The sequence below is a fragment of the Phalaenopsis equestris genome, unplaced genomic scaffold (genome assembly GCF_001263595.1).
Source record: "Phalaenopsis equestris unplaced genomic scaffold, ASM126359v1 Scaffold000002, whole genome shotgun sequence".
Classification (NCBI taxonomy): Eukaryota; Viridiplantae; Streptophyta; class Magnoliopsida; order Asparagales; family Orchidaceae; genus Phalaenopsis; species Phalaenopsis equestris.
In genome coordinates, this window is record NW_018164444.1 from 5,819,320 (window position 1) to 5,838,080 (window position 18,761).

At 36.8% G+C, this 18,761-nt stretch overlaps 1 protein-coding gene across 1 annotated transcript in view; it reads right to left on the minus strand.

The window, feature by feature from the left end:
- Positions 1-1,148: 1,148 nt before the first annotated feature.
- LOC110025111 (peroxisomal nicotinamide adenine dinucleotide carrier) overlaps positions 1,149-18,761 on the minus strand; it is a 29,274-nt gene continuing 11,661 nt past the window's right edge. Inside the window, exons 4-11 of the mRNA XM_020725398.1 lie at positions 8,622-8,752; positions 8,199-8,253; positions 7,996-8,103; positions 7,585-7,653; positions 2,930-3,037; positions 2,614-2,682; positions 2,435-2,489; positions 1,149-1,675 (exon numbers count right to left, since the gene is read on the minus strand). Of these exons, the coding sequence (XP_020581057.1) occupies positions 1,482-1,675; positions 2,435-2,489; positions 2,614-2,682; positions 2,930-3,037; positions 7,585-7,653; positions 7,996-8,103; positions 8,199-8,253; positions 8,622-8,752 (789 nt within the window). The 3' untranslated portion in view covers positions 1,149-1,481. The remainder of the gene's footprint in view (positions 1,676-2,434; positions 2,490-2,613; positions 2,683-2,929; positions 3,038-7,584; positions 7,654-7,995; positions 8,104-8,198; positions 8,254-8,621; positions 8,753-18,761) is intronic.

An 18,761-nucleotide genomic window follows, 5' to 3' on the forward strand; every position in this document is an offset into this window, starting at 1 on the left:
TGCCCTCCCTCTCATATATATATATCAAGAGACACACACATGTGTGTCCTCTAATTTACATGAGCACGCACAAATAGGACCACCCGCGAGGCTCATTTATAAGTCAAGCTTAAAAATTTCATTCGTGTTCGGCTTGCTTGCTTAAAGAATGATTCGAGCATGAGCTACTTAACAAGCCAAACAAAGATAATGAAACTAATTTAAATTTTATGCTAATTTATATTATGATGTGTCATATTACTAGATAGTGAAATTTGAATCCTAAACGAGAAAAATGCTGGAGTGGTCTCTTGAGTCTTTAGCTAAAAAATCAATTTAATCCCACCAAAAACAAGAAGATTAATTCAACATTTTTATAAACTTGGGAACTAAAATAATCTCATGTACATAATTAGGGGACAACCTCCCAGACTTTATCACTGGGTTGGCACTTGGCCGGGTAAATTTGGTGGTTGGGAACTGAAAACTCTATTATTGAGTCCACACGTTGTTGACTGGGTGCTTGAAGTGGCATTTTGGCGCTGGCCTGGCACCTGGGTGGTGCTAGTATTTGGTGCCTTGGTGCTAGACTTTTGGTTTGTGGGCCTCCCGGACGGCGCTACGATGCTTTGGCTATGTATTTGGGCACAGAGGTGGCATCTAGGAACCAAGTCGAATGCCGAAGTGCCAATCTGCTCCCTATTATGCTGAATTTGCCACTAATTACCAAGTTCGATGAGATAATTTTGCATATTCTTTTTCTCTTTTAATCACTTATTGTGCGCACCCACAAGATAACACGCCAGTATGCACTTATTTGTGGATCTAAGGCTGCTAAAATAACACATAATTCACAAATATCACATTCATACCTATGATGCATTATTTCCCTTAGCCATTAAAGAACTCTTCTTTCAAGAGTTAAAACTGGGGTAGTCCTTCACAAGATTTGGTGCAACCTTCCTCAAGTCAACTCTAATAACTAATAAGCCATGTTTCATCTATAAATGGCTTATCCTTCAATAGCACTAAGACTTTTGCTCTTTAATATGATTATCTTGTGCTTCATTTGTCAGTATGCTCTCTACTTCAAAGATGCCAACATACGAAAAAAACCACATGAATCTAAAAATCCAACAACACTCTCTAAATAGCCACCAAAACCAAAATTACTCCAAAACCTACAAAAGCATTTAATCTCCAGCTAAAATTATCTATAATTCCTATTCTCATAACAAGAGTCTCCATATGAAGCTGTTACAAATCGACTAAACGCCAGACTTGGCTAAAGCAGATCTGACTTACAACTTGTATAATTTCCTACTATTGTCAACAATTATTGAATACAGTGAAGATTTCAATTACAGTTTTTTTAGTGTAAAACACTGATAAATAAGCCGGTAAAGATGCTTCCAGGAACATTAACACCAAGGCAGCAAGAACTGGAACTTCTATGCTTCTAAAAGAAAGTAAAATTAGCAGGGGAAAAGAAGTGGAACCAGTTATGGCCGGGGTGGTTCCAATCTTGAACTATTAGTACGTGTGAGCAGAAATCTAGACATTCTCACAAGTTCCTCCTTAATCACGAAGAGGAAAGCAGCAGCAAAAACACTCTGGACAATCTTTGTGCCCATGCCATTGTAGAATTGAAAAAGACCTTCGTATCTGATCATCTTTGTTATTGCATCCCAAGTACCTTACACAAGAAAAAAATCCAAATAGCATATCAAATTTTAACAATAAGTTGATATATTTTATTTGGATATATGACACCATAGAGATAAACGATGAATATTTTAAATTTCTGAAAGCAATAAAAGTATAAATGAATAGTGAAACTAAAGGAAAAGAAATTGTAAACAGTGAAAGAAAAATGTAGATACTTGCAATTGTTCCTATATAATAAAAAGATAAATATTTTAGTTAGGGTTGGTTGGTTACCTGTATTAGTGATGTAAAGTAAATCAAATGCAAAGGATTTCAAAATTCTGGTGTTTGGTTTGATGGAAATGAGCGTAAAATTTTGGTAAATTTATAAGTCATGCTGCAATACAAAACTGGGGTATTCCTAATTTGTTAGATTTGGGTGATTTTCAAATATAATGCAAATTGCAGCTTGTTGTTCTTGTCATCGTCGCACATCAGCCGCCCACCGCAAATAATCCCCATCCCCCTACCCACCTGCCCGCCTACCCACCCTCTGCAAACACTCTCTCTCCACAGCCCACCATCACTGGTTGCCCTCCCTCTCACCGCTATCACAGAATATGTATTACATTGATTTTATTCTTCTTAAATTCAAATACAAAAATGTAAATTCCTATATTTACTAGAAAAAAAATAAAAAAAACTTCAAAGCATTTCAAATACACTATATTTCAATTACAGTTATTCTATTTATACTGCATTCCTTTCTAGCAAACCAAACAACTCCTAAGTCATAAGGATCTCTGACCTTGGTAATGATGCCTCTTATCTATATGAACGCCCTGTTTTGCTTGAAGCCTTGACTGCACGAAGATGGAGTGTAAGGATTATCAAACTATAAAACCAACAAAAGAATAAAATTCCAACAGTAAATAAATCACCTTGGACAGAGATAATAAAAGCATAGAACAACAAGAGTTTACATACTTTGACAACAAGAAGGGGATATGTTGCAACAGTGGCTCCAAGCTTGGCGACAGCTCCAAGAAGAAATATCTAATAGCTCAGCAGCACAATACAACGGCTCACAAATAAGCGTGGCAGTAAAATATAAAGAAAGAATTTTAAAATTGCTATCTGAAGGGTTAAAACTGTAAATAAAACTAAGTTGCTAATATAGTCTATTATTCGGAAAAAATAAATGAAAATTTAAACATCAGTATAACACGAAAAGAACATGGCTCCATTCAGCACTCTCTATGATCAAAATCCTCAGTAAACTAAATGATACATATAAATCTACCTCAACTGCAGTTAACCCTTCAGCACCTTTCATGTTGGAGGCACGCTTTTTCTTTAATTTTTTCAACATGGTTTCATACAACATGAACTGTATTGCAGGATTGCTAACCTGTAGCACCAATAGCGGAAATAATTAATTTATGTGATTCATAGATAAGGTTGATGATGATAATGAATCAAAGGAAAGTCACCCGACATGTTTTGATATGCTACTATATACTGATGGGTGTCTAAAAATAGGAATCGATTTGGAAAACCTGACTTGAAAAATCCAAAAGCATTTTATATGCCTCAAAGTGCATATTCAAAAGCATCATGAAATATGAATTGTAATAACAAAATCACATTTATAAGCGTCATGAAATAGAAACTGTAGTAAAAAATCATAGAAAAAAACCTTGACGGAATTACAGAAGAACAGTCGTCAACTAATATATATACCATAAGAAAATCCAGTGAAATAAAAGCGAGCAATGACAAAAAACCAGTAGGAATAATAAAAAAAGAACACCAATAGAAGAATTGCTTAAATAGACACACAACACCAACTGAAATGCCGATTGAGTTTGTCAAATTCAACCAAAATAGGTTGTATTAGAGTGGGTATTTAAGTTACCACTGAAATAATAAGGTCATCCAAAGATGCAATGGTTATAAGATGAAAATAGACACGATAGCACCTGTGCTTGCTAATTTTTAGAATTTGTCATAATGAATGCTCTTTTGTCATTGGCCTTTGAGTTCAACAATGTTACCATTCCATTTAAAACAAATAAACAGGACACTATAGTTGGTGAAGTAATATTGTTAAGAAATTGAAGCCCTTGGAGGCCCAAGATAATTTCAATATCATGTATTGGTAAGACAAAGAAGTCTGTGAAATGTAAGGTTCGGGTTTGACAAGTGGGGGGCAGAACAAAGGTCATGACATTCCAAAATATCTCTATTGCCAATATGTAATGTTCTGCTATAAAGGGAAAATTTTGAAGCAGCCAATGGGTTACAACTGAACCGACACTAGTCGGAGGGAAGAAACCATTGTGCAAAGCCATGTGGCTTCGCTTCCCAGAAGTGCAATAGAGAGAGAGAGATACAACTGAACCAACTCTATCGATCCTATTACCTAGAGGGGAGACAAAGGAACATGAGTGTGCATTATCTGAGAAAAGAAAACCTTGTGCAAAGCCATGTATGTGGCTTCGCTTCCCATAAGTGTAAGAGAGAGAGAGAGAGAGAGTTACAAGGGAACCAACACTTGCCGATCCTATTACCTAGAGGGGAGGCAAAGGAACATGAGAGTGCATTATTTGAGGGAAGAAACCCTTGTGCAAAGACATGTGGCTTCGCCTCCCAGAAGTGCAATAGAAAGGGAGGGAGGGGAGGCAGGCGTAGCCACATGCAATAGAAAGGAAGGGAGGGAGGGAGGGAAAGTCATGTGACTCCGCCTCCCAGAAATGCAATAGACAGGGAGGCAGGGAGGGAACAAGGGAGGGAGGGGCTTAGGGCTGAATCAGTCCATTCAGCTAGAGGCTACCGGTCCAGCCTCCCCTTGCCCTTCTAGGAGAAGTATGGGAAGGGATTTACCGCCCTTTCCCCGCCTCCTTGCCTTTTCTGAGTACCGCCAACTCCTCCCCTTGCCCTTTCTCATTGCCGCCAACTCTTCCCCTTTGTCTTTTCTGATTGCCACCCAAAGAGGAGGGCCTCCCCTTCATATTTTAAATCCTAGCAATTATATATGTGTTGTTTTTGCTTGTTTAACATTAGTTTTGGCTTGCTTTCTATTTTTAGAGTTCCCCTTGGAGTCTCCTTCTCCCTTGCTAGAGGTTGTATCTGACGAAAGGTGGTGCTTTGATTGTATCCTACTCCAAGGTGGTCCTCTCGTATCGTCCTCTCTACCACTTCTCCTTCCCCTCTCTTAGTCACCGGCCACCTCTAATGCTTATTGTTGGCCAGCCGCCCTTTTTCCAGCCGTTGTGTTTGTTGTCCAACCTAATCTAGTCGCCAAAACCGCCCCTACCGCCACTTTCCCTTCAGGAGCAGTAGGTGCTACTGTCCCTGTAGCAGTTTCTATCTTATTGCCCGAGGATAAGAAGGTCAAATTAGCTGCTATCAAGTTAAAAAAAGTGCCTCTTTGTGGTAGGAGAACCTATAGAGATAGAAAAAGCGAAGGAAGCGATAAGATTATCAACTGGGAAAACATGAAGAAAGCGATACAGAGGAAATACCTCCCCCCATTACTGTCACGATATGTTTCTAAGGTTTCACTACCTGCAGCAGATGAATTTGTCAGTAGAGGAGTTCACGGAGCAGTTTAATCAGTTGCAAATGGGGTGTGATTTAGTCTAGCCAGATGAGCATATCATAGCCTGTTATCTGGGGGGCCTAAAGCAAGCTATTAGCAATATGGTGCAGCTGCAACTTTATTCATCACTTGGAGATATTCAGACTCTAGCCTTAAAGGTGGAAAGACAACACGAACAAAGCAGGCAGCAATCGTCCTTCAGGCAGCCTTTAGTCAAGAAGTCACCTACAGCTACCACAACCGACAAGGGTACCTCCGAAGGAACTATCAAAACCCAAACAAGGAAGTGACAAGTAGGATCAAAGTGAGAAGGAATAAGAGAAAAGTAGCTCCTCAAATACAGTACTGACGAGGAAGTGTTTCAGGTGTCATGGCTACGGCCACATAGCCTCCAGCTGTCCCATAAGTCGAGTGGTCACCCTCACAGATCAGGGTGCCATGGAGGAAGTTAGTCATGAGAAGACAGCTGAGGACCAGAGTGAGGTGTATCATCTTCCCCCAAATGAAGTATAAGCGCTCGTAATTCGACGGATCCTACAGACCGATATTGATATGATGGATTCGCAGTGGCTTCATCACAATATATTCTACACCTGGTACATCGTGAACAAGAAGGTATGTAGCCTCATCATCAATGGAGGGAGCAGTAAGAATGTGGCATCCACACAAATGGTTGAGAAATTGAGCCTCATGACTCAAAAAAACATTCCCAGCCATATTCATTGACATGGCTAAAAAAGGAGAATCCGATCAGCATCAACTAGAGATGCTTAGTAGAGTTTTCAATTGGGGGCCAGTTATAAGACCAAGTGTGGTGCGACGTGATCCATATGAATACTAACCACCTATTGTTGGGAAGATCGTGGAAGTTTGATTGGAGGACTCGGTACAATAAATTCCAAAACATGTATTCCTTTACTAGGGATGGGAAGCGCATCATCCTACTTCCTTCGGCGGAGCTCGGGATCACCAGCAAAACAATGTTTGTATTTGATTAGAGTTTGTAGTTCTTTTTCCATTTCATTGTTTTGGATTTATATCAATTTCAATTCATTAGAAACCTAAACGTAATAATTGCATTTAATTTCACTGCCTAAGAATCTATTTCTGTTCTGAAAATTCCAAACTCCCAGATCGAGTCTTGACACAATAAACCTCTAAAGCATTTAATTAAATTGGTAGTTTTAATAAATTGATAAGGCAATGAATAAAATTGTAAATTAATACACCATCAATGAAGATTTGCACTAGTATTATGGTTGATTCACCTTCGAGGCGTAAGATGGTAGAGGATTATTATTGACCTACAGGTAACACAATACATTGAAAGAAAGGTAACACCCTAGTATATGTAAATTCAACACCCAAATCCAACTTCAAAATTGTACTCATGAAAAAAACGACGGTTAATAAAAACCCTAACTAAAACACAAAATGTGAAATTCATGCCTCAAAATTCAAAATGATAATGTAACACCACAATTTTCATTGAAGAAATCATAGATTTTAATCATCCTGCCAATTTTATTAGCTTCTACTACAGTCATGTTCCATCTATAAGACAAAATGCAACATCAAACTAAAAATTTTTAAAAAGATTTCCTTTTAACTCTTATTTACTCCTTTAAATTCAAGGAAAAAAATTTCTAAGGCCTTTTATCACCTACCTTACCTAACGATCATTTTCTTAGATTCATATACAAGTACTTTTCAGAATAAATCATAGGAAGAAGGTATACATAAATATATTGTATACTTAGCAATCATTTGTTTGATTCATATACAAACACTTTTCAAAATAAATCAATGGAAGAAGGTATGGCTAAACTTGAAATATTTGGTTCCAAGCTCAAAATATAGTATGCAGGGGTCATTACTTCTCTGTTCACAAAACTAGCCAGTTGTTACAATCATCTCTAACTGAGACCTTAAATGTTAATTTGAAGAAAAAAATCAAAGAGTATAAATAGAAAGAGGCATTTACATACATAACACAAAATTTTTATGTATATACATATTTAACACGTAAACTTTCATATTTACATGCACAACACTAAAATATTTAATATTGCTTTAAAAAATGTCACTATTACAAACTTTTAAAAATAAAATAAATATTCATGCATAGTTTTATGACACCAAAGTCTTATAAATATAAATATTAAAATTTAGGTATTAGATATGTAAATACATAAGAATCGTCTGATATATGTAAATTTCCCAAAGAAAAATATAATGAAATTATGAATATCCTAGATCTTAGCTCGTGAAGCATATGGTAATAAAGTCATTCAAACCACATCACAGAGATTTGTCATTTAGCATAAACTTTATAAGGCTTAACATTTACCAACCATTATGAGCGTTGGAATTACACCTTTCCATAAGCCTACTAAGCCCGCCTCACTATATAGCTCTCTAATCTGTACAAGTTAAGAAATAAAACAAATTAATTTCGAACAAGAAACTAAAATAAATGTATTCTGAAAAAAACTGATCTGCTGATAAATTAAAAAACAAAGTGAACAAGAATGAAATATAGAATGATAAAGAATCAAACTGTCATTTGTACCTAAAAACCAAATTCTTGGTTCGAACAACAAGTCCCTGCATCATATTATTTAAATAAAAAAACTTGTGCAGCAAAATGATTCAAATTTCGGTGACCGGTAAACCATAGAAAGGTGGCCTAATGTATAGAATTTATGCTTATGATGATAAACCATTCGTTCAGTATTTAAAAGTAAAAGAACAAAAATACATACCACATCAAGCATTCCATAGTGGGAAGGTTCAGTAGTCACGTTTTGAAGGTCATTAGAAACTGTCGGCAGATCATGCTTTTGTATTGCTTCCTTGCTTTTCTTAAATGTCTATTAAGAAATAGATGCATCAAGCTATACTTTAAGCTTGTAACAATATAAAAATTTATTTCAGAAAGGGAAAATTAGCAAGATTTTAATGCTACCTGCATGCGTGTAACTATTACCCATATTGGATTTGTCAATAATACGTTCACTGATCTGCATCACAGAAGCCTCAAAATAAGTATCATTCATGATAACGAACTAAACCGATGAGCGTGCTGGAGAAATTAGTAGCGTGCGAAATTTTTAAATTAAGGAAGCTTTACATAAAAATCACTCAAAAATCCTATGAATTTACATTTTTTAAACTAAACTTCAACTTTTACATACATGCCACCTTACCTATACATGAAAAAGTATGTCACTTTTTAAAAGTTAAGATGGCAGTAATTTGGGTGGTATAAAGGTAAGAGGTAAAGTTTAGGTGTTAGATACGTAAATACATAAGAATTGGGCGTAAGTACGTAAATGCCCCTTAAATTAACACTAATTAGAAAAAGCAGTTTCATGTTAGAGTTAATCACCCAGCTAGAGAAGCAACAACAAGTGATTGGAGCATTCCAAGAGATCCATCTCCTATACCTTTCCTTTGGCGAGCAAGCGAGACAAGTTCTGCCCTGTCTCTAAATATTTGATAGAAATAGTAATAAACACCCTGTCAAAAGAGTAATTACTCTGTAAGGATCATGCACAAGACCGCATTTGAACATTCCGTGTTTGTTTACCTACACCAAGCAAATGGTTTACACACCCCTACGTGGAAAGGACTATGCATCAACATATGAAAAAAAGGGAAATTTACACACCTAGAACAGAATTCTTATGTATTTAAATATCTGACACCTAAATTTTCATATTTACATACATGGCACTTCACTGCTTTAAACCCATGTATGAAAAGGAGTATTTAACTTTTAAAAAGGGGTAATAGTGCTATTTGTTTGTGATATTAAAGATTTGAGTGCTATGTATGTAAATATGAAAATTTAGTTGTGAGACATGCAAATACATTAGAATTGTGTGCCCCAAAAAAAATGAAGATTATAAAAGATATTGAGCGCGCCATTCAAAAGTTGGTGTTATAATAGTAAAAAACATACAAAATGATGCATTGTCAATACATCAAACAGACTGTTAGAACAACCCCTAAAGACAATTTTATCATTTGTTAGTTATTATTGTGAGGTTATAAATATAGCTAATATGTTTAGGATTAAGTTATACTATGGTATGAGATTGTTGTCTTGAGTCTTAGGATCAGGGTTTGGGAGAGATCACCTACCTCTCGAGTTGAACATGCTAGGGCTATGATTTGGGAGGGGGAGAGATCAACTATCTTTCAAATTATAGTTGCTTATTCTTTTATATATTTGAGTTGTGTTGCTTGATATTAATGAAAAAAAAAATTTTGGTTGCCCTTATTTCTGTGGAAAACTCCTCCGGTTCATAACAATTGGTATAAAGGCTTCGATCTCCAAAAGCAATTGCAGTGGCGTTCAGGGTCTAAGTTGCACCTTCGTGAAGAACCCGTGCTACATAGTTGACTCGATTCAACCTAGCGGAGCAAACGACGGGATCATAGCATACAGACATTGAGATCGCGGCATATAGACGATGGGATTGCTAGATTCGACCTAGCAGGGGATCACGGCATACAATGAATGTACCATGTGATACAATCGTGATTCAAGTTAGTGGGGAAGCCAACGAACGTACAAAGTCCTTCCTTCATGATGATCAAAAATCTTCGTGGGATTGATGATGGCCAAAAAAGTAGATGATTAGGAGAATAAATTAGTGGAAGATGTGAGTCAAATCAAATATGAAACGGATGAGCATTTCTCATCAATGGAGGGGATATTCATGGCCCTGGAAGAAATGATGATGAAACTCATAAAGTTTCACACAAAATCGTCTCCGCCCATCGTAGGATTTAGAGACGGCGTTAGGAAAGGATGCAAACATAAGCAATCTAAAAGATTTGTGTGGCATCAGGGCAACGTTATTGCCTTAGGAGGATCTGAAGCCAAGGGTTCAACCGAAGGAATCAAGTGGACTTCAGCGACAACACTTGAAAGAAATGATGTGACATTCAATGGATGTAACGAGCAAAAGCAAGTAGGATTGAGCGAAGGAGTCGAGAGCGGATTCAAGTGGCAGCACTTGGAATGAATGGTGTGACATCCGAACAATTGGAACAAACAAAAACATATGGGATTGGGAGTCTGGAGCAGATTCGAGCAGCGACATCTGAATAACATATGGTGGTTTAGAAGAATAGCAACAGATAGAACAGGACGATGTGCGCTTCGGGGCTGGAGAAGATCACTTTGAAGAATTTCGACTTGGAACATGGAACCACAGTGGGTGGGACCCCGTTGAAGGGCTGCATCTAATTACGCCAGTGATTTTTACTAACGAAGTGTTCCAGCGGAAGGCGATTCAAGAGTAATGATGAGAACATAATAAGTGACGAAGAGCAGGGAAGTTTATATGGAACTGATTTTGACAGTACAAAGTATTCAGGAGGAAGACAAGATTGTGGTGCTTCGCAATGACCTCGATTGTACAGGACCATGGTGTCGTCAATCCATCGAAGGTGTCGGGAGTGCCAACTACCTAAAATCATGAAGGGTTAGGAGGATTTCTGGGAGTAACAAGATACTACCAAAAGTTATTGAAAGGTTGCAATTTGATTGTGCAACTGTTGATGAAGAAATTAAAGAATGATAACTTTCAGCGGGGAAAAGAGACGACACAAACTTTTGAGAATTCAAAGATGGTGTTGACGAGTGTACCAGTGCCGACGTTACCTGATTTCAACCAACTTTTTACTGTAGAGACGTATGCTTTAGGCTATGGATTAGGAGCAGCCCTCATGCAGTGTCAATGACCCATCACTTATTTAAATCAAGTTTTGATTGAGAGAGCCAAATTTAAGTATGTTTATGGGTGGGACTCATATAACATGATCCAACAACAGTTTTTTTTTTTCCACCTTGAGGACAAGATTTTTTTTACCTTGAGGACAAGATTTTTTTTTTTATGGTAGTATTGTTAGACCGACACCTAAGGCCAATTAGAGACCTTTTGGGGTGGCGGTACGATAGTGGTGCGGCACCGTATCGCGGTTTTGTCTGTTTGGGTAAACTGCGATTTGATAACTTTTTCAAAAAACTGTCACTAAAACTTGTGTTTTCCCACTACCTCTGGCTAGGTGCGGTGGCAGATTTCTAACTGCGATCTGACTTTAAAAAAATTATAATAACCACCACAGATATTTAAACATCAGATTATTATTCAGCAACTTCACAACTATTTTTTAATAAGTTGCAATTGCCCCACACAGACCCTTAGTAATTAGTTAGTTATTATTATGTGGGGTATAAATAAGGCTAATATATTGAAAGATAGATTATGTTATACTATGAGATTGTTATCTTGAGTCTTAGGATTAAGATATGGGAGAGATATCCTACCTCTCATATTATACGCGTTAGAGTTAAGGTTTAAGAGACATCACCCGCCTCTCAAATTGTAGTTGTTATACTTTATGTTTTTTGCATTGTGTTACTTGTTATTTTTTAAATAATATATTTGGTTGTCATAATTTCGGTTAAAAAATGTTATGTTTAAATAATATACTTTATGTTTCATATCAAATTGGCATCAAAGCCTTTGATCTCTGGAAGCAATTGTGGCGGCATACAGGGGTCTAAGTTGCGCTTTCATGAAGAACCCACGTGATAAAGCCACTGCTCAATTTGAACTAGTAAAGTGTACGATGGGATAGCAATGTACAAACGACAAGATTGTGACATGCAGATGAAGAGATCACTCCATTCAATCTGGAGAGGGGATTGCGATGTACAATGATCGAACCATGCGATACATTCGTGATTCGAACTACCGAGTATGCCCACAAGCGTACAAATTCCTGCCTTTGTGATAAAAAATCTTCTTAGGAGTAAAGGGGGCCAAAAAGGTAGATGATTTGGATAAAAATTGGAGGAAAACCGAGTCAAATCAAATCTAAAATGAGGTGTTTCTCGTACATGGATGAGAAATTCATGAACCTAGAAGAAATAATGAAAAAGATCATGTAGTTTCACACAAGATCGCCTCTGCCTTTGTGGGATCGAGCGATGACATTGGGAAAGAACACGAGTAGCAAACTAAGGGATTTGTTTGGCATCAAGGAAGTGTTGATGCCTTAGGCAGATCTGGAGCCGCAGAATCGAGCAAAAAAATCAGGAGCAAACTTGAGCAGCAACACTTGGAAGTAATAGATTGACATTCGAACAGCTGAAACGAACGTAAGCGAGTGGGATTAAGAGGAGTCAAGAATGGATTCAAGTGGCGGTACTTGGAAAGAATAGTGTGACATCTGAACGACTGAAATGAACAAAGCAGGTGAGATTGAGCAAAGGAATCAAAAGTGGATTTGAGCAACAAAATCTGTAGAAAATGACACAACATATGGTCGTTTAGAAAGAGTAGCAAAATGCGGAACAAGACGACGTGCAATTTGAGGCTGGAAAAGATCGTTTCGAAGGATTTTAACATGGAACAAAGAAACATGATGGGTGGCACCCCATCAGAAGATTGCATCCAACAGTGTCAGTGCCTTTTGTTGTGACATCCTTCTAAACGGGAGGCAATTCAAGAGTAATGATGGTAATGGGATTGTTGGAGAAGAGCAGTGGAGTTTGTAAGAGACTGATTTTGACAATACAGAGCAATCAGGTGGGAGACAATGTGGTGGTTCGCAATGACACTCATTTTGCAGGACATTGGTATCAGCAGGTCCATCCCGGCAATGTTGGAGTGGTTGCCACCTACGACTGTGAAGGGTTTGGGAGGATTTATGGGACTTACAAGATACTACCAGAATATAGTAAAGGGTTGCAATTCAATTGTGTGGCCATTAATGAAGAAATTGAACAATGATAGCTTTCAGGGGAGGAAAGCAGAGACCTAGGCTTTTGATAAGTAAGAGATAATCATGACGAGTGTATCAGTGTTGTCATTACTCGATTTCTGCCGACCTTTCATTGTAGAAACGAATGCTTCATGCTATGAATTAGGTGCAGTCCTCATGCATTGTCAACGACCCATCACTTATTTCAATCAAATGCTTATAATGAGAGTCATACTCAAGTTGGTTTATGAGTGGGACCCATACAATGTGATTCAACAGCAGTTTCTTCTTTTTTTCACCTTTAGGACAAAGTGTCTTTTTGGAAGGAGAGGATTGTTAGACGGGCGCTTAAGGACAATTTAGTCATTTGTTTGTTATTATCGTATGAGGTATAAATGGAACTATATATTTAGAGCTAGGTTATGCTATGTTATGAGATTGTTATTTTGAGTCTTAGGATTGATGTTTGAGAGATATTGTCTACCTCTCAAATTGTAAGTTACAAAGTTAGGGTTTGTAAGAGACCACCTACCTCTTGAATTGTATGTACATATTCTTTATGTATTTGAGTTGTGTTGTTTGGTATTCTTGAAATAAACTATTTGATTGCTTAAATTTCTATGTAAAACTCCTCTAGCTCCTATCAAAGACATATACAGAGAATACTAAAATCAGCACAGATGCTAAAATAATAGTTCAAAATTAGATTTTGCATCTGTTGATGCAAAACTTGCAAAAAAATAGTTAAAATTAAGGCCCCGAAGTTTAGTAAGCTCGAAGCTTAAGCTTGTTGAATGGCCTCATTATGTAATGCTTTTTGGCTGATTTTATATTTTGATAATCTTACATCACTATTTTGATTTACAAGGAAAAGTATGATGGAATACACAATATGGAAAATGCACAGTTTTCATTGCTTCATGACCACAAACTACACATTTATAGTGTAGGTTGGTCTATATGTGAGAGTCAAACTACGCCTTAAGTGCATTTTCACTAACTATTGATAAATATATATTTCATCATCTTATTCTGGTAAAATATGATTACTTTCTTTTTCAATCTTTTAAACATTAAAAAAGTGCTATTAATCATGATTGGTAAGAAATAACAAAAACACTTAAACATGTAGGTTTCCCAATTATCCAATAAAAGCTAATTTTAAATCTTCGGAGCCCATTAAATAACAGTCAAAACATTTTGCATGCAGTTTTTTTTTCTAATTGTTTGAATTGATTGGACGCATAAGTAGTTAATTTACAATTGTAGCCAATGGTTTATTTCATTCATTTCACAGACCCAAATATTTTTAACTAAAGTAAAATTCTACTTTCACACTGAGGCTTTGTGCAAAGCTCGTGTAGAAATAATAAAATCTCACGTAGATATCAAATGCTTCTTTATTTACAACTCAATGTATGCAGTTACATAATTCAATTTAGAGCACTGTAAACCATTTAATCTTAAGGCATATTTTCTTAACATTTTAAGTTATTCACATATTTTAAAAGTTTAAGAAGTAAACAAATAAAAATACTTGAGAACCATGAAATATGTTTTAATGCTTGCAATTTACTTTAACCAAGGGAAAATGCACTTTGCTTAGTTTTATCTCCTTTTCCATTTAATATCATTGCAAAATGCAAAAAATTAGTTATGATTCAAGCTACATCTATTGGTAGTTTATATTATTTACCACTTTATTGATCAAAATAATTCACAAATGAAAATTACAAAAAACTGAACACTAGCTTTCATGGACGAATCATAATTAGGGGATCATTAATAACCCTATATTGGTGCTTATTGGCCTATGGTAGTGAGTTGTCACGGACAATAGTTTAGGGTAGTGAGTTGTCACGGACAAATAGTCCCACATCGGCTACGTGTAGGGCCGAAAAGCAGTATTTAATTCCTGGGTTGCCCTCCACCCATAAGGGCTCTTTTGGGAGGTGACAGAGTGCCTATTAAGGCAGCTAATTGGGGTAGTCCTATCAAATTCACTCCCTAAACTTGAAAAACCTGATGAATTACAACAAGGTTGGGCTAGCCCTTTTAATAAAAAGGCCATATGAAACAATAAATGGACTTTGGTTATTCATTTAGGAGCTAGTTAGATAAACTCGATTTGGCCCATTTATAGAAAAAAGAAGAGTACTTTTCAATAGATTAATGAATGGCCTTTCCAAACAGCTTATGAAGAATTTAAAATCTATTTAAGAAAATTGTTTAAATCCCCGGTTGAACTGAACTCAGAGGCAAATGGGCAATCCATCCCAAGTTGCACGCACCCCTACTCACTAAAGTTAATATCGGTGAGTAATCAAATTTGCTTGGAATCTATAACAAAGTTAATGATTATAATGATGGGAAGTAAAATATCATTAGCATTGGTATTCTGTCAATTACTATACAAATTCATGTTCATCTTAATTTACTATTTTTAGGAGCTAAATTTAATCATAAAAAGCTGGTGTATATCTTTATAAAATAAATTGACTTGTAACTTTATAAACATATTAAGTTATGAGTTTACCTTAAACTACAATATTATCAATATAACACCCTAATCTATCAATTGTTACAAAGATGCCATCTGGGTAGATGGTTTTGACCTAAAAAGAATATTTGAATAAATAGTTTCAAGATAAAGACTTAAGTTCATTTTACTCAAAACAATTAATCCTTCCGATAACACTCTTAATTGTTTCATGGCGTTCAAATTTTCTTATCAAGCAAGAGCAATGCCAACACTTGCGATTAAACAGCAAGCCTGCAAATCCATAAGCATACTTTTGCAACAGATTGCTTTGAAGAAGGAGTTCCTTCGATCACCCTGTCGGCGATAAAAAGTGGGGGGTTGGGGAAGGTGTCGCCCATAAGAAGCTGTCGGTCACCAGAATCAAAATTCCGTCACCCGCTTCGGAACGACGCTTTAATTTACATATAGATTTAAGTTTAAAATCAAATATGAAAATCAAACTGACCCCATATTTTTCATAGTTTAAATGAAAGTGCGTTTTACCTTAAACTCTGAATCTATCCCGGGGGATAAACACAAGACTTTAGGATGAGGCTCGATCAAATAAACTAAGAAATACATGACGTCCGTTTGGTCTGCGAAACCGTTTTATTTACCGATAAATTCCCCTATTTAATATGAAAAATTAAATAGAGTTTATTTTAAGCTGGGTTCGAAAAAGCTTCCTATAAGGACAAGCCCCTATAGTTAATTACATCTTAAATGACCGAAGTCACTTAAGAATACTCTCGATAAAAATCAGAAAAAATTATCTTCAAGGACTTCAAAAGAATGGAACTTTTCAATGAAATCGGACAAAGAGGTGTGAAAGGGGAATGACTCAAATTTGGAATATTTATTACAGAATCCAAAGGAAGAAGAACTAGGGGATGCCACAGATCCAAAGGAGATCCTCGGTGACTTCCCAGTATACCCTATAGTTTGGCTTCAATTTCGAGGAGAAATATTCAAGTGTTTTATCCTGTCAATTTTATTTAATTAGGGCTTACATTCGTGTGAAACGATCACACAAATTGCCTGAAAGATGTGAGGATTTAGGTCGTAACGAACGACAACCTCAGAATCCTAAAACGAGTTAGGGCTTATATCGTACAGCAGAGCTATATGAATACCTAACGAAAAGGTTGAGGATTTATGTTGCGCTAGGCGAACAACCTCGAAATCCTATGGATTGTTATTTTAATTTCTATGAAAGGAATGATTTAGTTGGGGAAGACATGTTCTGCTGTTGAAGATGATCGTGTTGCCCACCGCGCTAGTTTCAAGCTCCTTGTCGTGACGAGTTTGAGTTTTCTAGGGTGTCAGGTTATAATGTCAAATCCAACGGCCCTATGATTGTAGTTCTTCAGATATTTTATAAATAACATGTTGAAGTTGTACAGTGTATGACATGACAGTAGAGTATGTAGCACAGAACAAGCAGTAGAGTATGCAGTAAAGAAAGCAGTACAAAATGCAGTGTAAAAGAAAAGTAAAAAGAATAAAGCATAGAAGTGATTATAAGAGAATAACATGTTGTAAACATAAAACAAACCTGTATACCTGAGAGATCTGTTGTTCCTTAGATGTAATTGATGCAACAGGTACAAGCAACAAAACTTGAGGAAACAGACTGAAATGCTTTATATAAACGAAAACAAAAAAACGTCATTCAGAAATCTCGAGAAAGATCGTCAAAAGTCTCACGACAGGAGAAATACGGGGAAATCGACGAATCGACAAATCAATTAAAATCGTAAAAAACACGGGAAAATCCCGAAAAGAGACCATGAGTGTTTTGTCCAAAAAATTTGATAATACATATGAAAAAGTCTGAAAAGAGGGGACCGCAAGCACTCGGGTCGGGGTTAAGCTCAACTATATATTAGTACTCGAGGGTCGTCGAAAGCTACTCGGTCACTCGGATGTATAAAGCCCGCCACTCAACTAGAAGGGTGTTCTATCGAACCTAACTCAGGAGGGTACTCCTCAGCTTAAACAGGTGATCAACAGATGGACAACCGATGTTTAAAATATATTTTATATTTTCAACATGCACATAGGCTTCAAACATGCAAAAAGTGAGTTGTATCATTTTTTTTGTGGCGAAAAGTGTATTTTTGTTTTAGAAGAAAAAAAAAAGGTGTATTTGTTCTTATCAAATTTGTTTTTATCAATTTTAAAAAGTAGATGTCTACGAGTTAATCGCGCTGTCGGGCATAAGGCTACCAAAAACCTAAGAAGGTTCGAGTCAACTCCCGCTAGTTTTGTGTCGGTGAATGATATTGTCATCCTACATCTTGCCGGGTTCCTGAATCTTATGTTGACGAAGGATACCATATCCTATTGTTCATCAAATGCCTGGATCTTGATGTTATAGGATATGACATCTTTCTGCTCTATCTTCGGTGTGCCTTTATCATCAACACGACAAAACAAAACCGACCTACTAGCGACCTTGCTTGATGGTTTCACGTATAGCAAAAGGCTATACGTTGACACTTATATATCGGACATAAGCATAAAAAATCGAACAAAAAAGCAAGGGAAAAAGGAACAAAAATGGGGCGAGAGAGAGGAGGGACTGATTCACCTGAAACATCGAAAAGAACGAAGGATGAATCGGCTGGCGAAACTCACAAAGCAGTCAAAACTCGTAACGAAAAGACCTGAAAACGAAAGCCTGAAGATTCTTAAATCCATCCGAAAGGGTATCATTTTCTCACGTTTTCATAAGTGGATCAACCCAAGTCAAAATGACCCTCTAACGCTGGTATCCAAACCCCAAAGATATCTTTTATGAAATCAATTTGTCTCAGCCAAATATTCTCCTAAGATCAAATTCGGAAATCTCCCAAACTTCATAAATCAAGCAAAAGGAAAGTGGCCCCGGGGAAACCACCACTAATATTTCCAAACCCATACAAAAATCAGGATCTTCCAACTTTCAAATTAATTAATAGCCTCATATATCAAATAAGCATAAAATCTTCTCATATAACCAAATAAATGCTCACGGTCGGGGTCAATACAAAGAGATGAACAGCATGTAAGCTAAGACTCACGACTAAGGGCAGCAAGGGGCAGCTGCTAAGGCCCATGACCATAGGCAACCCAAGGAACAACAAGTAAGGTCACGGCTAAGGCAACCAAAAAGGAAAGGGGGAGCTATTAAGGCTCACGGCCGAAGCAACCAAAGGAACCGCCAGTGGCTGGGGGGGT